The 23,391-nt window shown below is 43.2% G+C and overlaps 1 protein-coding gene across 2 annotated transcripts in view; it reads right to left on the minus strand.

The window, feature by feature from the left end:
* Positions 1–19,168, minus strand: part of PARP8 (poly(ADP-ribose) polymerase family member 8) — a gene marked incomplete at its 5' end in the record, with an annotated part of 118,647 nt that extends 99,479 nt beyond the window's left edge. Inside the window, 2 exons of one of the 2 annotated variants that reach the window (XM_084278302.1) lie at positions 18,141–18,195; positions 19,072–19,168. In XM_084278302.1, coding sequence (XP_084134428.1) covers positions 18,141–18,195; positions 19,072–19,162 — 146 coding nt within the window. The remainder of the gene's footprint in view (positions 1–18,140; positions 18,196–19,071) is intronic. The other variant, XM_084278301.1, reaches the window with a different exon arrangement.
* Positions 19,169–23,391: the final 4,223 nt, after the last annotated feature.

Below are 23,391 nucleotides of genomic sequence, written 5' to 3' on the forward strand. Positions count from 1 at the left end.
CACCCTGTAACAATTTAGGGGCAGTTTCCCCAACAGATTATCTACCTTGAGTTTTCTCTTTTAAAAGAAGTAAATTCTAAAATGGGCCAATTATTCTAAGAATGCTACAGAGCAACAAAATGTATTTTCCCCTTTACTCCTAGCCTATTTTAATCATTTCTATGTGGAGTGGTACATTTCTTTAGAACATAACACATTTTTTCTCAAGAGGGTTCTTTTTTCTTTTTCTTTCCCTCAGGCATGATCTCTCCTCACATGCTCTTATTGGCGGCGTTTCCTCTCTGACTCAAGCTCTCACACCTGTCTTTCCATTTCCCCTTCCAAAGTACACGTGTATCTCCTCGTCACTCACACTTCACCCTTTCCATCAGTACCAGCCATCTTCATCTCACCATTCTGCCCCAGCTTCTCCAACACGGTCTCTCTCTACACCTGCCCTGACTGGGTAAGGCAGCTCCAGCACACCCAGCTGTGGACTGGTGGTGTGTATCTAGGCTGAGCTACTGTCCTGAGTCAGATTTTCAGCCTGAATAGCTACTGGAAGGCATGACGCTGGACATGTGGCAGTGAAAAAACATTACTCCTGCACTGAACCCACACACCTCAGTGAAGCCTGAGACACCAGGCCAGTATCACCAAACCTTGACTGCTGTAAATTTCATAATGCACGGAGAGAACAGCATTCGCTGAGTTGTGGTGAGACATGCACCAAAGCTACAGCAGAGCAAGACTTGCATAATCATATTGCTTTAAAATGGACCTAACAGCATTTCTCGTCACTGAGATCCACAGATGTGCGTTGATGCAGCTGTGTGTCATCTTGCCCTGTGCCATTACATAACACCTTCAATGTGATTTCAAATATCTGAATGTAAGTATATGCATTCATACAGCACAGATGCTCAGGTTCATAAACTTGTGACTGAATTACATTGTTTCATCACTGCAATACCCATCTGTGAAAGGTAATACAATCTAGACCTCTTCTCCTGTATTATCTTTGACTTCTTTTAAAAAACACCATCTAAGAAGGAGAACACACGAAAGCATAAACTGGTTATAGACCACGTTGCACCAAGGCAGCCTGAGGTTAAGTTGTAAGAATGAGATACATTTATTTGGGGATCGGAATACACAGACTTCACCAGTGAGAAAAAACTCAAGCTGTTATTTTTCTTTACTGATTAAATATATCCTAGATGTCAAGGGCTTGATACATCCTTCACAATTCAGTGGCTCCCAAATCTCACACAGACAGTATGCTGGAGCTGCAACTGTCATTTTACTCGAAAGACCACAGTGAGGCAAGAATCTCACAACTGTTCTGTATTAAAAGATAGATTTAGAGCAAAATTCCATTGAAAAATACATGAACCCATGTCAACTGACATCAGATGAGTTTCATTTCACAAAAGGAACTCATTAGTTGACCCAGGAGACAGAAGATTGAATGCTCATTAAGAAGTCTTTTGACATCTCCGTTCCTAACCAGCTGTGTTCCCTAAGCACCTACGTTTCTGCTCTGGAGCCCGCATCCAAACTGCCAGCATCTAAGCAGTCTTACACAATTAGTCACAGCTGTACAAAAGAAGTTAGGGATGGTGAGACCAAATTTTAGAAACATCCACAGCTAAATGAAAAATGAGAAGGGACTGGACCATGCAGAGATCTTAGGAAATGTTTAGGCTCTGTTTTCAGGCCAGAGCAGCCTGACTGCAGGGCTGGATGCACCATGGAGTATCACATTTGAACATCCCAGTATCTCTACCCTTGGGACTACAGCAGGATGATGCACTGCCAAAGGAAAGGGAACCACTGCCACAAAACATTTAGCTGTCCTTTGGAACAAAAAGGGCCAGTGCCCAGATACCTAATGCTTCGCAACTCCAGGCAGGAGGGCAAGTACCTAAATTCCCTGAGAGTGCCTGTCCTGACACACAAGCTTGGCAGCTTTTCCTACTGGGAACTCAGGACACTCCTTTGCGAAGCCTCTCCTCGGCAGCCTGCCAGTCCTGCCAGCAGCTGGGTCCTCACACCAGCAGCCCCAACTCATAGGAAGCCAGACACAGGCCAGTACGCCTTATGAGGCAGGTGCTATAAATTTCATTCCACAGATACTTTGTTCAGAAGGCCAAAAAGAGTTAGTTTCTCTGATGCAAACCCCCCGCTGCCTTCCTACACTGGCACTCGCTCTGCGTGTTCATCCATCTTCACTTCCAACAGAAAATAAAGTTCTTTTAGATTTCATTCCAAAAGATGAATGTTTTTACCATGCTGCTTCTCAGCACACCTCTGCGGGGTCATCTGCCATTTTACTAGTGAAGCTGTGAAGTAGCTAATGATGAAATAATAAAAGCTCAAATCTCAGTGACAGGGCTTCTGATCATCAATAGAAATACATGCTTGTGTCTGGAACATAAAATAAACATGGCATGTTAACATGTTGGAGGACCCTGATGAAGATTTCAGATAAAGCATAATCAATCCCTCACAAGTTTAATTAATGGATGGTGCCTGACCAGTTATCTCAAAATGCTATTGACCGTGACATTGACCATATGAGATGATCAATGTTAATGCAGATAATACTAACAAAGGAATCACTGAGTACCTGAAGCCTCTGTAAATAAATATATGTTAGAAATAAACATAAGGAATGTTTTTATTAGATAGATGGCCAGGCAGATACATGGAGTTAAGTTCTTTGAGTGTAAATACAGCCAGTATCATTGCTTCAGCTTTATGCAGATCACTGCAGCTACAGGTATTAGAACAGCAAAACACATCAAAGCAATTTGAACTATAAATGGAATTATTTCAAAATTAAATTTGGCCCAACATTAAATATTTGCCTCAATTACTCCAGTGATCTGTAACTGAAATAAATACAATGATAAATGCAAAATATGACCATATAAAGGAAATGTAACTGTGCTTTCTCTTCAGTTAGGCTTATGTCATCTCATTAGTTTACACAGTCTAGAGGTGGAGAGGAACAGGCTACATGGAGAAACCTTTTATGTATTTAATTTCAGTCACAATACCGATCAGCAACAAAATGAAAATGTTTACGCAATAATCTCCTGAAACTGATCAAGTACAGCAATAAACACCTCAGCAGTTCTGACTGATTGACTTCAAAATAGAAGTAATCTACACAGGAAAGTCCCAGTGTCATTCCAACCCACTCTGCCTTCACCTCACAATTCAAGGATCTTTTCAGTAGTGTATATTATCTAGTTAATCATGAGTGTATTGCAGTCATGAAAGTTAAGGAGTTGCAAAGGATTCTCACTCAGCAGCAGCTTATGCCCCAGTGAATGTTACTGTTGCTACAGAATCATGGGCAGCATCCCAACAGGATGTATTGAAATAGGAGGGGCAGAGCAGCTCAAACACTTTACAGACCTGAGCCTTGGATACAAGTCAGTCAGACACACAAAGTATTTTTTTAATTATTATTTTATTTATAAATATTAGAAGGTGGGGTACTAGTCATCCTCAGTCCTTAAAAATAAAATGAAGCAAAACCTGTCATTGTATCTCTGAAGGAAATAACACTACGATAATACGTAACGAGTCTGGCTTCAACCTCCTGACAGTATTATTCATTACCATGAAAAATAAATAATAACTCTGAGAGAAAATACAGATGTAAACAGATAATGAGGAAACAGATATTTACATTGTGCTTATTGTCTTGTAGATGAGAGTAGATGGCAACAAGTAACACCTTATTCTGTCTTCATGGTTTAACATATGATCTATTTAATAAAGATGACTTTCCACACGCACTCAAACTACCTCTTCAGACTGATGTAACTCAAGAGCTGAATACCAACCAGTACTCTTTCTTCTTGTTACTCCCTCCACATTTCTTTTTTGTAGTCCTTCATGCAACAGCAGCAGCAACAAAAAGGAAACAGCAAACCTCTTCCTGTGACAAGGCTCCGCCACCTTCGGTCACACATTAACGCTCCCTCAAGCAATGGTGCAGAACCTCTGCCACCCTCCTAGCCACTGTGGCAACTTACCAGGAAAATGAGGGGCAAAACTCATTTGCATGCACATTTGAAAAAAGCACACATTTGAATCAGAGAAAAATGAAAGGACAAAAAAAAAGTTCTCGTAGTTCTTATTATGGAGAGCTCAGATGTGTTCAGAGCCATAAAACCTCTGAGGAAGAAGGAAGGAGGGTGCTAAAGAGAAAGCTGACACCACTTGTCTAAAACAAACGTGCAAGCATGCATTGGATTAGATCTGAGGCAGCTGCATATGCTGCAGCTTTGTGTGCACCAGATTACTGTATGAAATTAGCACTGGAAAAGAGATACTCTCTACTCAGCTCCTCTGCAGGAGAAAGTATTTTATGCTTAACCTGAAGGACTGTGAGGCCTCTGGGAAGCAGAGGCAATGAGAAAGGTCTGTAATCCATCTTCAATTCTTTTTTTCCAAATTTCAGAGATACTTATGTCACAGAATTCCTTCCATTTGCCTAATGAGCTTTTTGTTGGCAACAAAAGGGCTCCCTCCCCCTCCAATATTATTTAAGTAGTTAATTATTTATTTTACCTGACCTGACCCCCACCAAACGGTCCTGTGGAGCTATGTTATCTGCCAGCATGCCACAAGTCACGCTTGCCCTGGCACGGGAGGAGAGCAGTGGTTGGGAAGCACACACTCCCACAGCAGGCTGCCAAGCTCTGCCCCGCAGCCGGTGGAGCGCAGCGGGGCACCGTGCCTCTCCACCTGCAGCAGCTCTTCATCCTGCTCCGACACACCTCTGATCAAAGGTGGTCACTTCAAGTAGATCTCAGAGCTACACCTACTGAGGTGTGGAAGACTAGCTTTCAGGCAGGGTACATGCACAGGAATTTCACCCTCCCTCCATTCACGTGGTTGTGCAGGGCACAGTCCGTGGCCGTTCCTCCGGATGTACCTACCAGTACACCGCCCTGGCACACTTCCTTATCCACACAGGTCCTGTGGTGTGCTGTGGGCTCGCTTCCCCCATCCTGTGCCCACAGGGCTGGTGGGCTGCACAACAGGCAAACCTAGTTTGCAAGGATGACCCTTTAAGAAACAGAGATAGAGCCAGAGAGACCAGCTCACAGGAGTGGTTTGCAACAGGATGTCTTTCTCCTGTCACTTATCTGATTACACATCAAAGCAGAAACCAAAAAAGGAAAGTATCAACCTGCATTGTAGTGGGCAAAAAGTCACCCTTGATCAGTTACACTAATGGAAAAATACTTGAAAAGAGCATTGCAAGGATCCCCACAGCAAGTACTGAACACCCGGAAAAGTGCAGGGTGACAGTTAATGGCACTGTGCACCTAATGGAATGTGTGCGACTGCGGACAGCAGTATCAGAGGGTTTCCTGTATCTGGGGGAACAGAATGAGAAGACAACTACTGGGGAGAGACTCACAAAGGTACATAAACAGTGCCTTTTACATAAGAAGTAGCCTGTAAAATGAAGAATGAGAAACAGTAAAAAGCAGTATCTATGTTTTTATATATGCTTTGCAGTTCTATTTAAAACAACTTTCACTAGTTCATGCTAAAATGCATTTACACCTGTGTAGCAGCTACCGCAAAAGACCTGAAATGCATACTGTTTCTAAACATCTGTTCAGTCTTACTTAGGTACAACAGTAAGTTCAGGAACATCCCAGCTAAAAAAGATTTTTAAACCTAAATCAGCAAACTACTCAGGCAGCAGCTGCAATTATTTCAGCAATGATTTTTTTTTTCCTAGCCACCCACGTATTAGACACCAAAAAACAGAATAACGAACAGCAGTGAGCATGTGATCACTCTGATTAACAGTTTGAGCACCCATTGTTATTCTGGTGAAACCTCCTAAGAACTGAAGGAATCATTTCAGGATACATACATATATAAAATATGAAGAGAACTGGTAGGTAAGTGATTTATAGGTGCTCCGTGTCGTTAGCTGGCATAGTACAGCTGTTTGATACCAATTATTTCATGTCTGTCTACTTCAACAGTATGAACACAACAGATAGTGGGTTTTGTCAGAATAAATCAGTAAGCAGAGCACCCCTGTAAACAAAAGGCCAGAAAAAAGGTGGAAAATTACAAGTTGGGAAGGAATGGAAAGACAACTGTAAGAAACCCCATGCTCTCCAGTCGCATGGCTGAAATGAAAACAGCATCATCAGGGATGGTGTGACACCCTCCCTAACTTCTGTAGATTGAGGTTATTGTTATCTCTCAAGGGGGAGCAGCAGAATTGCTATTTGCTGTGGGACAAGACATTCCTTGTGCCAGAGGGATCCTGTGGGAACAACAACATGGCATGGAGATGGGTAGGTGCTCTGTCAAGATCACTCTGGCACTGAAAATGAAGAGACACCACTATGATGTCTTGGCTCTTGGGGGTCACACCACATACAGACCTGAGACTTCAGTGCCACATGGCTGAGAACAGCTCTTTGTTATATGGGAAAACTTCAGGTATCTCTGCCTGATTTTTGTGTCATCATCCTATCTTCAAAAAGAGTGTAATTTCTATCTCGCTTTATGAGCTTCCATGGAACTTGTCCTTAACCTGTCACCTAAAATGCAAACACAAACTGTGTTACACAAAATGTGTAATTTCACTTTGGTATGTAACTAGTAATAAAATCAAAGAATATCCTGGGTTGGAAGGGACCCGTAAGGATCATCAAGTCCAACTCCTGGCTCCACACAGGGCCAGACAAGTCAGAGCAGGTGATTGAGCGTATCGTCCACACTTCTTGAGCTCAGTCTGGCTGGGTGCTGTGACCACTTTTCTGGGGAGCCTGTGCCAGTACCCAACCACCCTCTCAGTAAAGAACTTCTTCCTGACATCCAATCTAAACCTCCTCTGTCATAGCTTCATACTGTTCCCTCAGGTTCTACCACTGGTCACCAAAGAGAGGAGATCAGCGTCTGCCCCTTCACTCCCCCTCATCAGGAAACCATAGACCACAATGAGGTCTCCCTCAGCCTCTTCTTCTCCAGGCTGAACAGACCAAGGGACTTCAGCCTCTCCTCATAAGACTTCCCCTCCAGACCCTTCTCCATCCCTGTTGCCCTCCTCTGGGCACTCTCCAATATTTTTCTGCCCCTCTTGTACTGTGGCACCCAAAGCTGCACACACAGGACTCCAGGTGAGGCCGCATCAGCGCAGTGCAGAGCAGGACAATCCCCTCCCTGGACTAGATGGCCATGCCATGCTTGATGCACCCCAGGGTAAGGTTGGCCCTCCTGGCTGGCTGGGCACACTGCTGGCTCATGGTTAACTTGCTGACGACCAAGACCCCCAAATCCCTCTCAGCATGGCTGGCCTCCAGCATCTGATCCCCCAGCCTGCATGTGTAGCCAATGTATAGTCAATGAAGATAACATACTGCATTTATATATAGCTTTGCTCTGTTTAAACTTCCTTAACAAGATGAATATAATTATAGACAGGTCCTCAGTGCTGTATGTTGGCACGACTTCACTGAATTCCATGGCAATTTGTCAATTTAAATTAGAATATGGTAATAAAGTTATATCACATAAAGTACAACAAAGAAATAACTTAGGATAAAGTACAGATGGGAATACGCCATAAGCAGCCAAAGTAATGGCGAAATGTCCATTAATACCAGCTATTTATGATGATTTGCTCAGCACTTACGTCAAAAATTCTGCAGCTGTTACATACACTGAAATATGATGGAAACATGCTTTAGAAATTGCCATGCCGGGCAAGACAAGCCAACTTTCACAATGGCCTTTGAGTCAAAGATGTGACCCACTGCGCTGTTGGCAGACAATCCCTTGCTAATAGCGAAAATGAGGAAGGACTTCTTAGCCAGGGCAAAAGCTTTTCTTGAACCCAAATGACAATTGGTTTATGTCCTCTATGAGCAAAATCAATAGCTTTTGTAATTTTTATCCTGACACCTGTAACTGCAACTCCTGGTCTCTTCACAGACAGCAAATGCTTAATCCTTATTATCACTCTGGGAGGTCAGCATCTTCCACACATCCATGCCTGCCTTGAAGCCAGACAGTGCTAGATGTAAAAGGTATTTACACTTCATATTGCTGTGTGTTTGTTGTCCTTGGCAAAGGTCAGTTTTCAGCTGAACTACAGGATGGATGTTTTTCTTCATGCCTTAAATAAAGGCATACACTTTTATGAAGTAGTACTTTTGTATATCTAGTTATTGATGTTTGAACACAGCAGCAATATAGTAAGCAATTACTCATCACAAGAGGGACAATCTAAAACAAATAATAGCTTATCAGTAAAATATAAATTCAGGTACAGAAAGAGCCTCAAGTCTTCCTCCACTCATCTACTCCCTATAGTGTGGTTCACAAGGAGAATGCATTTCTTTTAATTCACTATATATACTTAAAACTAAATAAACAAAGAATTTCTCGGAATTTGTTACTTAAATAAGACCAAAACAAACAAATAAAATGCAATAGCCAAAACATGGTCCTTGGATTACAGAGCAAAATACCTTAACAAGAAGAACTAAACTGATGGATGCAATTTTACATCACTAATGAAGTCACAACAGCTTTAAGCACCACTTAAGGTTGATGTCTAAATGCCATCAACAGCTAAGGCTGGCACAGGGAACATGTAGAAAGCAGGACTGGATGCCAGAGGCAATGCTGCTCTTGTGTTACTCAAATATTTGAAAAAAAATAATAAAAAAGAAGAATGTGCACATAGGTCTAGCTAAAGGCAAGAGAGCCTCCATCTTTGGTGGGCTGATTATTGTGATCCTTTACTCTGTACTCCAGAGAGCAATACTAAACTAATTTAAAACTTCTGTTGGCCTGAGTTAACAAAACTAGAGTATGCCCAAGGAGATCCTTGCAGAGGCTATGTTCCTCCTGTTGCCACCTAGACAGACCCAATTTCACTGTTCTTGTCATCCACAGATAAAACACGAGTCCTTCAATGCATAAGCCTACAAAATCCCACTACTGAAATTTTATGCCAAGCCTAACAAGCCTTGTTCTATAGGATGATTAGAAGTCTTTATAGCAAAATACTTCTCTAATTTAAAGGAATTAATAAGCTTAGTTTTCAGCTCTAACTCCGCTAGAGCTACAAGCATGTAGCTCTAGATTTCATGTAACATTCATTGAACTGTATTAAACTAGTAGACTGGCATAATTTATGTAATTCCTTATCTACAAGGGAAGGGTAGCATTCATAACTGCTGTAACTAAGGCATTAACCCAATATATGTTTTCCAGGAGTTTTAGATACTTAAATACATGTCTCAGTCTGTAAAACCAGGGTTTTTTTAATGTTTCCACTGTTTTTCACAAATATATACTTAAATGACCAGATTTCACATAATTTTAATCTGTTAGTTTTAATACCTTTTAGGTATTTTTATGGAATAGTCCTCATGAATAAATCACTATTTCTATTTCAACTAATGGTTTTACCTACAAGAAGCTCTGAAACCATTCTGGGACTCAGTTTTCATTCTGAGGGAGTGCAGGTAAAAAGGTTTTCTTGTGGCCTAGTAAATTACGTTCTTAAAAGAGGACTCTGTGACAACCAGGTTTCCCAGGTGCTAAGGCTAAAAGTACTGAGAAAGAAAAGCATGTTTTTGACAACTGGCCTTCTGTCTGAGCCCTCTCCAACACCAGCGACTTTGTCAGAATGCATGAAAGCAAGCTTTTTCCCTTGGATAAACTGCAGCTCTCCCACCATCCAGGAGAGTACTTAAAGATGAGAATACTTCTGCAAAGATAGCAGAAAACATAATTATGGTCTTCATAACTCCCACCACGTGAAAAATATCACCTGGATTGCCATTCACTAGAAGCAGTCAGGGCCAAAAAAAAGCTCAGCAGTGTGACTGTCACCCCAAGTGAGACCCACCAGCCTGAGTGGAATTACTCAGGATTCATACAGCAGTAATTGACATCGAGCAGCTGACTATCAGCACATACTTTCATGACAATGAAGTGCTTCCTGGTTTTAACACCTTTATCAACCCCAGGTCCTAATCTGACAAAAGAGCATCGTAATTATTTTCATCTTTTTCAGTATGTATGATTATTACAGGGTGAGAACTCCCCATCAAAGATGAATTTTTGAAAATGAAAGAAAAAGAATGAGCAACATAACAAAAAAAAAAAACCCAAACCCAAACCAAACAAAAAAACCCCACCCCCATCCCCAAAAATATTCTATCATTTACAGAAAAGCTAATGGCCTGGAATACCATGTCTAACCCATAGGCTATTTTTTTCTACTTGAGAGCAAATGCTGCCTGTCACAAACACCTTATTGAGTAGAAGCATGACAGTTGAGCAGTACAGTTATCCTGCCTTCTAGCTTGGCTGCTAAAATATGAAAAATTCTTATCTATAAACATAAAATGGAGCACTCATTTAAAGCAACAGGATTTCAAGATGGCAACCAGTAATATGAGATGAAATGTAAAATGCCACACAGTTTGAAAGGAACTTTTTCTTTGATTATATACTTCTGCAAATGGTTTGTCACCATTTTTTTGCCCTTTCTCTTGGCAAACAGCACATTTCATTGCACAGGACACATGCTGCTGCCCCTTTTATTTCTGATCAATGCCTCAAGGCTGGAAGGAAACATCCAGAGGCTTTGCTAGTTTCTTTTCGCTTCCTATTTATCCTCAAGTCTTCACTTCAGACAGGCTCCTGCTGAGTCTCCCTCAGAAGTGATTCAGCTCAATCCTAATTACCGGGACACACCATAGTCTTCTACCACAGCCAGGAGAACCCAAAACCTTCTACGGCGCTCACACAGGTACTCTGCCCTCTCAAGCAAGCTACACAAAGATGCTCCCCCTCTAACCTTTACCCAAGACTCTTTTCTGCCTGTTACCCTATGCGAACATGTGCAAGACCATGACTTACTCCCACGGGATTACATAATGCCCAAAACACGTATGATGCCCTTTGCAGTAGGGGAACACAATGTCTGACATAAAGCTCCCTGGAGATAACGGGTCCTTCCCAGGAGAACTCTGACTCATACAAGCAACAATTGCTCCCAGTCCTTAGGCAAAGCTCTTTCCTGCTCTTCCTCCCGCAGAAACAGGCTGGATGCAATCCTGTGTGAGCATGCAGAAGGCTGTCAAGGGAAGGAGATGGTATTTCTGTATCTTGTTTAGTCTGTCTTCTTTCAGTGAAATTTTCTAGCTCCTGCTGTAGAGGATAACAGGCTTATCCTTACAAGTCAGATTTACCCTGTGACAAGGAGCTACTTTTCCTCAGTTGGGGCCAGTTCAATGAAGCATCTGTAAACATCCTCAACCTCTTGTAGCAAGGAGGACATTAATTCTAAAGAATTGTTGTCTTAAATGGGATTTATTTAATGCCAATGCTGAAATATACATTCGAGTTTTTCTAGATTTACTCACATTTCATCCCTTTCTTAGTTTTAATTGTAACTAAAATTAACTATCCCAGCAGTCTAAAATTTACTTTCCCTCCAGGTGCCAAAGCTTATTATAGTGGGTATTTTGACTCTGAGTGATTAGACTCTGACTCAAATGAGAATTCATATTCTGCACAGTAAGTAATCCATAGAGAATATATGCCAACAGGTATCTTCAGCTCTTTATTTATCAGCAATGAAAAATACGGGAAATTATTAGAGATGAACACGAAAAGTCAGAAACGGCATTAGTTCCAGTACGGAGGAAAGTTACCTAAATTAATTTTGCCAGAATGAACTCTGCTTTTAGATATATGTCTTACCACACTAACACTTTTAACAATGACAGCCTACAGTTCTATTTTTAGGTACTTAATATGTTAAAATACGTGATGAAAGTGGAGAAAGAAGAAGTTACTGAAAACGTTTTCTGTAAAGACATTCAAGCGCTCTTCCCAAAGCTGTGCTGGTGAACCACCCAAACAACAGCTCATACGTTTGTGCAACAAAAACACCTGCATGGAGGCTGAGATGTGTTTTAGAAGTGTTAAGCAATGCTCAGGAGTACTGAGACCACTACACGGTGTAGGGAGTTGGGCACTTCTGAAAAGGAGGCCATTCGTTTAAAAGTGCCTAAAAACGCATTTCTCTCAGTGAGTGGTCGCCATTCACAATTTGAAGGTATTGTTCCTAGTACCAGTACAGTGTGCAGCTGAAAGAGGACAGCCACTCTCTTGACTAGACCGGTAAGAGATCTCCACCAGACCATACTTTCCCTGAAGTGATTTTTACAAGATGTGGCAATGGGGACTGGGTTAATTTTAGACAGCACTTATTTTCTAACAGCACGGCAAGAAGGATCTGTCAGACACAAGACCACCAGAAAAGGTAAGCTCAGTTAAGACTGGGAGTAGAATGATGTTGGTTCTGCTTTTCACAAACCCTCAATGTTGCACTTAATGACGTTTTTTTACTATAGTGTTCTATTAAGTGTCTTTTTAGGATGAATCACACCTACCAAATTTCTTGTACTATCTATCAAAAAGACTGTAGGAACACATGGGTAGGTTTCACGTATTTGCTTGCTACGACTGTCAATACTAGAAGGTAGTATAAAATCAGAATAGGTAGCAGAAATTCATAGAATGATAAGTGTTTGTCTTAAAGAGAGATTTTAAACTGAAACTTATTTAATACCTGACACAAAACTGTTTTTTAAAAGTACCCGAGGCTGAATTCAACATTACTTCATCTACAGAATCTTTAATGAAAAAACAAAAATCACAGTGCCTGCCATGTTATATCTAAACTAGATGCCTGTCTCTTGTAACAGATTTCTCTGCCAGGAAATGGTGCAGCCACAGCAAAAATGTTAAGCCATATTTGATAGGAAAGTTAAAACTGAAAGACGATGTAAAATCTTCCAGGGTTTTTGAAATAGCAATAAACAGAGGGCCAAGTACAAGACCTGTATCTAGTTTTCACCCCTCTTACTGTAGTAGAGGTAGATTTTAGGAATGCAATTATATATTTAATAACCTGAATACAAAGTTAAGCACATCCATCAGCAACAGAAGTTGAGCTGTATTTGCACCAGCCCTTCCTAAGCCCTGTGCAAAATCGGTGCCAGCTAAACTAAAGCCATTCAGAGCAATGGATTCCATTAAAAATATCTTCACATCTTCTCAAGTCATACTTTCATGGACACTTTCATCTTATGTAAGCTACCAAGGCTTCTGGAAGGAACAGCCCCACCTTTTCTTCCAAAGCCCTGCAGTGCGAGTAAACATACTGCCATGCAACAAACCTGACAGAGGAGCTACGTTAAAACTAACCCATCCAAAAAAGGCTGGTCTTACACTAGATCATTTTGGAAAGAAAAAAAACCTACAATATTCAGAAAAGCATTCAATTTTGGTAGTTTCTGATGGACACAAATTTATGTTTCAATTTTTTAAAAAACTTTAATTGTCTAAAAATGTTTTTCGTCTCTCTCTGCTCTACTCCCCTCTTTTCTTCCTCCACAGTATACCTAAGTGGATGATAAATGTCAAGATAAAAACACACATCAATTAGCCCAAAACCATTATTCTTCAAAGCTTTTTTTTTTGTACTGAACACTTCCAGTGTGACACCAGAATTGCAAAATTATTCCATCTCTCGTGTAGGCAGCTCTACTAAATTCACGTGAGTAGCAATAGGGCATACCACTGAAGGGGACAAAAAAGGCTCCATATCTATCTGTTATCAAGTGCTTCAAACACCTGGTGGACATAATGTACTGGGACTTGAGATTGTGGTCTTCATCTCTAGCTTTAGAAAGCCAGATGCAATTCAGTTTCTCTTTCAGTGGCACAGATCCCCAGCTGTGAAATATTTCACTGCTGCTGTGAGGTGGGAATTAATCAGTTTACATGAGATTTTCTGATTCTACAGTATTAAGCACTGCACATAACCCCTTGAATAGAAAGCAAAAAGCCAAATCAGCACAGCTAACAGTCTGTCATTAGTTTAAGCAGAAATAAACAATTACTTCAGACAATAAATCAACTTTTCTTCCTTCTTCAGAACTGTCACTGTTTTAATCGTTGTGCTAAAGCACGTAAAGCAGAATGCAAGAGTCCACTGTGCCACAGAAGATGGGAATTCTGCTGAGAAAATTAACCAGTATGTTCAGTTCTTATCTCGTTTCTTAACAATATGCTGCAGTATTAGTTCTCATGCACAGCCTTTATTGCCATTGTCCCTCGCTGCCAATGAGAGTTAAGTACATATTTGAATGAAGAGGTATTTCAGGACTGACACCATGTCCTTGTTTAGCCTTAGAAAAAAAAAAAAAAAGAAGAAAAAAAAAAGGAGGGGAAAAGAAAAACACTAGGGAAAGGAAACATTGCTTCCATGTAAACCATGTCAAATGACATATAAAGTGAAAACAACTTCAGGGCATTGTGCATTTTTATTTGAAACATGACATATCAGTAGTTCTGTTCAGTCTGCATGGTTTCTGAAGGAGCAATGTTTCACAGAGGGGCAGAAAATGGGAAAAAGAAAACAAGAGATTCTTTTAAAAAAAAGAAGAACTCGATATGTTCACACTTTAACATCCTTTTTAGATCCTGCAGTAAAAAACATAAAAAATCCAGCCACTTCTGATATTCTGCCAGATGTAGTTAAAGAGTAAATCTTGCATAGTCACAGCAAATGAACACCAAATGAACACCTCACTTTATAAGAAATCTATCACCATACTTACTGCTATCTGACAATGAAATTAAAAATATAAAATTGATAGTCTGTCCCATATTTAGTGCCCACATTATGCACAGACATGTCCTTTCACCAATAAATTGCTAATTACAACCTTCCCAAACCAGGACACATCACTGCAGTGTAAAACACCTCTCATGATTTGTAAGTGTGAACACAGTTAATTAAAAAAAAAATAATAACATCATTAAATACAGTTTGAAAGGATTAACTCAACTACATAGGTAAAGGTTTATTTATGATAATTCCCACAAAACAAATATGTTTGCATTTACAGAGATTCTTCCTTTCTAACTTCTCAAGAAAAATTCTGCAAATACAGAATCACCTCAAAGCGTGTTTACGCCCATCCAGTGATTATTTACACATAGATTATTTACACAATAGCCTAATTCACCTAAAGGTCAAATGTTAGGTCTGCATAAAGAATACAAAAATAATAGTTACCAGTTGGTTTCCCTGGAACCTCAGGACGTGATCAAAAGCTAAGCCATGCCCTCAGGGTTTTGGTTCAGCACTTCACAGTGGGAATACAAGTTGGCTCCACTGAAGCGATGATAAATGTGCTCCGGATCAGGCCTGTCTATTGGGATTGATCTGCAGTGTGGTTATGTACTGCCTCAGTATTTGAATACTACTAATGTAGGAAGAGACTGGGCAATCAATCCAAGCAACAGGGGAAAATCAGATAAAAGTCAGAGAAGCTGGACCCAGGAAGAAAAATCTCACACGGTAAATAACAGTTTAAAGAACCCAAATAAACCTCAGGTTCTCATAATAACTAAAATAATACCATTACATTGACTGTCATGGACTTACACTGATTTCCTGAGAATCTGGCTCTAAGTTTATGAATTAAGACCACTGAAAAACGGACTTCATGGGCACTAGTGGCAACTACAGTATGCAGAGGAAAAACCCCAATGATGTTTCACTTGCTAGTATTGTTCCCTGCCTTTATACAAGGGCAAGAGAAAAATCCTCGTTCTTAAACACAAAACATACTGCCTTCCTTCAAGGTTCCTGCTCTTTTATCTAACCATTATAGCTAAAACAAAGCCATAATGCACACTGACCTGAAGGAACAGCTAAAGGACATAAAGCATACAAAAGACTTACTCCAAGCATGGCTAATGAGCGCTCAAATACTGTAATCTTCCTTACACACCATTTCCACTCTTACTCATTTAAATCTTTTTCTAGGTTTGGACACTCATCCAGCGAACACCCACTTATCTCAGTGGACTCAAAACAATACTCAAAAACCTATGGTTGCATCAGTTCTAAAGTCAGCAAGCTGGATACCCGAAGTCACTGAACAAGGCCTGTCAGCCAATGCTCAAGCCTGCAATTGTGAACTAACAGAGCTTTTATCTCTTAGGGACAGTTCCTGAGTGCAACAGTGAAAAAATGGGGTCACTATTCAGGAGGCCACAGCTGAAGTAGTGGCAATAAGAAAAAAAAAAAAATCATGGCCAAATGCAATAAAAAGATCCTTATATAGCTCTCCTAAACCGTTAGCACGTGCAAGCCACTGCTATCGACCCTGTACTGGAAGCTTGCTTGAATGCCGCACGCAGTGCAGTGTAGGTGCTAGCACCTTCCCTAAAATGAAACCAGTAACTCATCTTCAGAGTGAAGCTTGGCTCTTAATAGTCAAGTCTTAAGGTTGTCACTTTACTTACTTCACAAGGGAATAGACCTGCCACTCAGGACACCACTGTACGCTAAGAATATTGTAAAATGTCTTTCTAATTACAATACAAACAAGCAGAGAACATGAAACCCTTACTTATCTCAAAGGATGCTTTTTCAATGTCCTTAAAATGTGAAAAGGAAGGTGACATTTGACACTTTCACCCATTTCTGTTGGCATGACATTCGTTTCTCAATTCAGACTGAATTTTCAAGGTCCTGTGACCAGCCACCAGTTCCCTAAACAAAATTCAAGGCTGCGGGATGCAAAGCCCTCTTCTCCCTCTGGTTGTAGAAGTAACAATGTTTTGTTTCAACATTTATAAACCAGTTTGTTTCCAATCAGTTCCGCCCTTAGGCTTTCTACTTTATTCAACCTGGCAAATGGAAACAATAGGCAGGTTTCACTTCCTGGTTTCTTGCTGCAATAATTGGTTTAGAAAGCAGGGCAAAGTAACTTTCAAAATCAATAGCTTTAATCACACACTAAGTAATATTTAGATAATGCTTACTCTATCAAGCCTTTCAAAACTGTTCTTTTGAAACAAGCCCAAAACACAGACTAGAACCCTAAGTGAAAGAGCATACTACAAGCAGCCTAACAATTGACTCTCGGCTACTGGGTAAATCAAGCTACTCAACTGAAAATGACAGAAGCTGGATCTTCCTTTAGATGGAAGAGGAAGGAAAGGTAGTGAGGTGGGAAAGCATTTTTCTGAGCAGTCTTGCAGGCCGAGGACCATCTGGGAGCCTGGTCCCACACCAACCGCAAAGCATGGATGGGGGAGAACTGATGGCTGTGGGAGTGCTGCCTGTCCTGAAAGGTTCACTGGCAAAGAACACAGTATTTTAATCCTGGGGGGGTGAAATCAGTTGCTGAAGGTATAAACCAGACTGAGAAAAAAAAAAATCAAAAAACTCCAAACAAATCCCCCACAAAAAAAAACCCCAATCCAAACAACCCCAACCAAAACCCCAAGAGTCCTTGTCAAGTCTAATAAAATTCAGCTAAAAGAGAACGGTTAACACCTTATTAAGTGAAAGGTAACTAGGAGACAGAGAAACAGAAAGGATGTGTGTTCAAGCTTTCAGATAAATTTCCATTTGAAAACAGGCAAACACCACAAACCCTGAAATACAATTTTAAATTGTGCACATGCACAATCCAGTTTATAACCAAAAGCTCAGAACCACTTAGAAATAATAGTTAAACTAACCTTTAATAAAAACATTGTTTTCAGCCGTGTAAGCTATACTGACATTTCACTTAATGTCTCAGGAATTTGATTTGGTCAATTGCAGACAGTCTTGCATCTGTCACAGGGCTAAATATGGCTCTCATGCAAGAGAGTAAGGTGCTGATGTGAAATTTGGCCTATTTATTACTAAAACCGTAACTTTTCCCGGGTTTTTAACATGAATTAACTTCACGTTGGTGCCTTTGTTGAGTTTGAGTACAGCCGAGAATTGTAGGTATCCACATAAATTAAAAAAGAGGAACGGCAGCGCTCCACAGAGCAGCACTCGGAGGAACGAGCCTCCGACAACTAGGATCACCTTTCTGATCACCTCCCTCCACACTTCCTCCTCAGTTTACGTTCGCACGAAGTCAGATGATTTACGGATCCTCCTTGCAAAAGGAAAGGAAAGAAAAAAGCCTGACACCGTAGTGAACCGCCGCCCCTCACTGCCAGCAGGAAATGGAGTAATTACTGTAATAAAAAGGTACCTTTTGGAGCCGCCGATATAGGTGAAGGTAAAGGTGGAGTCTGAGTACCTGAAATCTGAAAGACAAAGAGCTGCGTTATTACGACTTGTCTTTATTTTGGCTGAAATAGCCGAGGGTTTGCAGACAGGATTCAGCTACCGACACGGGGGTGGGCTTGGGGGGGTTCGGGGTGAATCAGAGGAAATGCAGCATCTCGCCCCCCCCCCCCCCCCCCCCCCCAATCCCAGCCCCTCGCAACAAGTGCTCGGTGCTATGGCAACGGCAGGGATTTCCATTGTCAGAAACGGCAACAGGCAGCCACCAGCCGGGCTCCTGCGACGGCTCGGCACGGCCGGCACCGCACCGGCATCGCCGAGGAAGCCGCGAAACCCCGGGCGGGGCGGCTGCGGGGGGGTTCTGTTTGCACGGAAAGGAGGCTACGTTTACCTCTGGCCGTGCCCCCTGCTCTGTAGCCCGTCGGTAGGGCGAGGATAAAGGCAGAGACCGAGGATGGCAGGAGCCCGGCCGCCCGCAGAACAGCAGCCTAGCGCCCGAAGCAAAAAAGGCACAGGGGCTGCGCTCGGTTAGGCGCTCGCCCTAGCAGCTGCGGGCTGCGCCAGGCAGCGGGGGGGACGCACACGCATACCCGCACCCGCCCGGCTTTGCGTGTGGCCACTGCCACGCTCCTTGACTCGGGATGCCTTCCTCCCCCCCCCACCTTCTTTCTCGGCCGTTGCCTGGTCTCATCTGCCCTCGCATGCCCTCGTAAGGAGAGGAGGAAGAAGGGGGATGAAGGCAGGCACACGGCGGCTCGGCGACGGCTCCCGGGAACGGAGGCGAAGGGCACGGGCACAGCCCGGGCAGCCGCGCCGCGGCGGGAGCGGGGTCTGGGGCGGGCGGCGACGGCGGCGGCTTCCGCGCCGCCAACCTGGCGCCCGGGAGAGAAACTCACCTGCAAACAGGCAGTCCTTCTCCGCCTTGCACTTTTGGATCACAACGTCAATATCCTTCTGAATCCTCTCTTGTCTTGAACACATCCCCATGAAATAAATCCCCGAGGAAAAAAAAAAAGCAGCCTTTATTTCCACCCCACCCCACCCCCCTGCGCTGCCAGCTTTTAATATTCAGTCCGAAAGATGGACCCTTGGGCGGGCGAGCAGTAGTCTCGCCGGCGGCCCGGAGGGATCCGCTCGGCCGGCTGGAGGACGGAGGAGGAAGGCGGCAGGAGCCGATGTTGCATGCCCAGATGTGCCCGCCCAGATGTGCTGCCGCTGCCGGCGAATGGCAATTTCTTCACAATGGATCCAGTGGAGGGTGGCGGCGGCGACACGGGATCCCCCCACCCCCCCACGCCCTCTGAGTTTTTTGGGGTTGGTTGGCTGGTTTGGTCTTTTTTTGGAGGAGGGAAAAAAAAAAAAAAAAAAAAGGAGGGGGGGCCAAGGCGACCCGACCGCTCACATCCCTGCCCCTCCCGCCAGCAGCGGCGATCGTCGCGCAGCAGCACCGCGGAGCCGGCGGCGGCGGCGCCCGCACCCGGTCCCTGGCGGCGCGGTGGGGCCGGCGCTGCTGCAGCGACGCCGAGCCGCAGACCCTCCCCTCGCACCCGGCCCGGCACGTACGGCCCCCGCCGGCTCCCCCGGCGGAGGCGGCGCGGGGGAAGGAAGAGGCGGATGCACAGAGCCTTGCGGACGGCCCGGGAGGCGGCCGGCTCGATGGCCCCGGCCCCGCCGCCGACCCTCGCCTCCTCCCCCCGCCCCGAGCGTAGGCTGCTGCCTCCTCCCGGAGAAATGCAAATGGCAAGTGATCCGGGCGGCGGGGTGGCTCCCGAGCTGGCACCGGGGAGGAAGCGGGCAGCGCCGGCTCGCGCAAGGCCGACAGCGGCGGGGCACGGGGGAGAAGGGCGCTTCCCGGCTGGGCGCCGGGCTGGGGCGGGGTAGAGGGGTGCGCTCGCCCTTTGTCCCGGGGATAGCGCTGTCCCGCAGCGCCCTTCCCGGGCACGCCGGAGCCGGGACGCCCTCGCCAGCAGCCTTTCCAGGGCTCCCGGCGGCGCGGGCGTACCCCTGCGGCTCTCCCCGCCGGCGGCCGCCTTCCGCCCGCCTCCGCGCCCTGCCGCCCCCGCGGCGGCTGCGCTTCTGCTCGACACCGCGGGCGGGCGGTGGCGAGGGCGCCGCTGGTGTGGCAGAGCTCCTCCACCCAGCCCTTGCCTGGGCAGGAAAACCTGGCAGCCCACCGAAACGACAGACAGAGAAATAACGTGTTTGTAGCCCCTCTCTGACCATCGTGGCTTTTTATCGGGCTCCTCTCCCCTCAGTCTCCAGCAAAGCTGTCTCGCAAACCGGCGTGCTCCGGGCAGGACCCGGGCTGTCGGTCCAGTGCCTAGCAGTGGGCGCTAGTCCGGGCTAGAGGCGTGGGAGCTAATGCAATACATGCAGTAACCGTAACACGCCTCGGAGGGAACGGCCAAGTCTGCAAAAGCAGATATTTTTCATCAAAGTGCGAAGTGAATAATTAATAAAACTGGGTATGAATGTAGTAGAAACAGATTTGATTAAAAAAATTTGAAAGAATAATTTAAAAGATCCATTTTTATGTGTTCGCCCAGCTCTAAGCAGCTCTGATGGATTATTCATTATCGAGCTCAGTCGCTTTATTGTGTTTTCATTAAGCATGTCTGTATTAATCATGCGTTGTTGATTTCAGACATGGGACAAACACAATCTTTATTTCCTTGCTTGCTCTTAAGAGAAAAAAGCTAAAAATGTGAGGATAAAAATATTCCATATTTATCGCTCTCTTGATAAGGTCTTGTGTCTGAAGAAGGGAACAGAAGGCAAATTACAGGGAAAAGTAGTGTTTGAGGAGACCAAAAATCCATCACGTGATAGGACTCTCTCCCTCTAAGATGATCATTATTGAAGGGAGATTTCCAGATGACTTTTCAGTGCTGTTCACTGAATTCTCTTCTGCAGCAAGGCTCTTCCAAGGCAGGGTACACAAGTTGTCACTGTAGTCAGAAATACAGTGTAATATGGCAAAACACTTCATCTATGAAGTTATGTCAGCTTGGTGAACGACTGATGTTTTTCTACAGGTTTGGGGTCTATATCTAGCTATTCAAGCTAGGACATCAGCAGCCATGTTTGCTGCCTTTCCCTTAATCATTGTTAAAAAATGTAATTAGAAATTGATTTATTCTGGTGGGGTTTTGATCCTGAACCTTTCAGAGAAAGGTCCCTGTTACCCCTACCACGCAGATTGTGAATGGGGGGCGGAGAGGAGGTTGATCAGTAGTTACACAGTATTTATGCTGACAATTCTGCTCACAGTTTATTCTGACTACAGGGTTCTTCTCAGTATCCAGTCAATTAGCACAATTCTTCACTGCCTTTTTAAGCCTCAGAATATTTTCATAGGCTTGGTAACAGTGAATTGAAAAGTCATCCACAAAGAAACACCACTGTCTTCAAGAAAGCTAATATGGTTCAAATCTGGTTTCACAGCATCAACTCAATAGAACAAGAAGCCTGGAAATATGGCTGGTTATTCCATTTATTATTGTTTATTGTAAGTGGCTCTTGAATTCCTACATTCTTAGCCAATTTGGGCCTTAATTTACGCGATGACTCCAGTGTTGTCACAGAAGGAATAGCTGATATCAGTGAGGAAAAGCTGGATGATATATTGAGGTCATTCTGTTGATTAAAATACTGAAAATAGAAGTGTTAGAAAATGAAGGTGAGTCTTTAGACCTGATCCCTAAATTTGTAAAGATTGACAAGCTGCTGAAGTGGAGGTACAGTAAGTTACTGCAACAGTATCTGTATACATGCTGTAATCCCTGTAACAATGTACATTATATCACCCTTGTGAAAAAACTTCCTGAAGGGATTTACAATTTATTCCATGAACGACAGGACGGTTGGTCTTAGAAGTAACGGTCTTGACTCAAAGTTGTTCAATGTATGCCATTCCAGTTGCTTTTTCCGTCTTCAAAACTGGCTTGTGTCATTTCTAGTTTCGTCTCAAGTTCGGAGACGATTGTACTGAACTGATTGCTGCAATTAAGGAAAAAGGGAACACAAGAAACTTGCATAATATCTACAGAGGTGTAAGTAATGTAAAAAGGAATTGTGATCTGTGGAGCACACGACTTTATGTAAGAAGATTGCCTCAAAATGTAATGGGGGAAAATTGTCTAAAGAGAGAGAAACAACACAGTGAATGTGTTTCAGTAATGTGTGAACAGTGACTGAGAAAGTTGCTGAGGAAATGCACAGGTTAGCCAGTTTCTGCTTGTAGATGGGTTCGACCTCTTTTAGACTAAGCAGATTTTTGTCATTTTATGCCCCAAAATACCCCTTTCCACCCATTTGAAAAGCTGTTAGAAATGTTTCAGTAAGCATCAGCACACCCTGTTCTGTCCCAAAGTACCTTCTTTATATATTTTTCTAGACATGTTCCTGTTACATATAAGACATATTAGAAGTCTTAAGAAAAGTAAGAATACACAGGTTTAGCATTGTAGGGAACATCCAAAACTCGTGGCGATGCATTGTGGCATCTGTCCAATATTTCAAACATGGGAGAACGTTCAAAAGGGCAAAGACAAGGAAGATAATCCAAAAACCTCCAAAACACGAAATTGCCATCAGTCCTCCAAAACCTGTCTCCACTTTTGTGCGCTCCAGATGAGACTAGTACGAAACAAACTAAACTGCTTTTTCTCTGGTTTAAAGAACTATTTTGCCAGTCACCAATACAGCAAAGCTTACTGATGTCAGTAGACGGTAAGCTTGGAGAGGGTGGAACATTTAAAGGATCAATACTATTCCACTCTTATAGCATAAACCAGAATGTTACCCTTCCAATAAGCTTCCTCAAAATGACACAGTCATTTCTAAAAGTCACTGTGGTGCTAAAGTCTGAAAGCGTAGGCACTAAGTTGTGAGAGATGTAGAAGCAGCACTTAGCTGTTCCCACCAACAGAGAAGTGACATAAAGTGCACATACACAAAAAAAGTTTAGCTTGAAGCTCTAGTATAGCTCTAGCAATAGAGTTACACTGTTACAATCTTATATGCTGATGTAATATTGAAGCAAATACTCTGAGTTACATCATTTTCTTTAGGCCTGTTCCAGCTTTGAACAGATACCAAGTCATCTGTCTTCTACACCATTGCTCTTGGCTATCCATCCCAGTAGTTCAAGTAGCCACTCTGTGTATTCACAATCCTTAGCCAGAGCGGTCCATAATGAAATACAAATTCAGATT

Source organism: Gallinula chloropus (assembly GCF_964237585.1).
Source record: "Gallinula chloropus genome assembly, chromosome: Z".
Taxonomy (NCBI): domain Eukaryota; kingdom Metazoa; phylum Chordata; class Aves; order Gruiformes; family Rallidae; genus Gallinula; species Gallinula chloropus.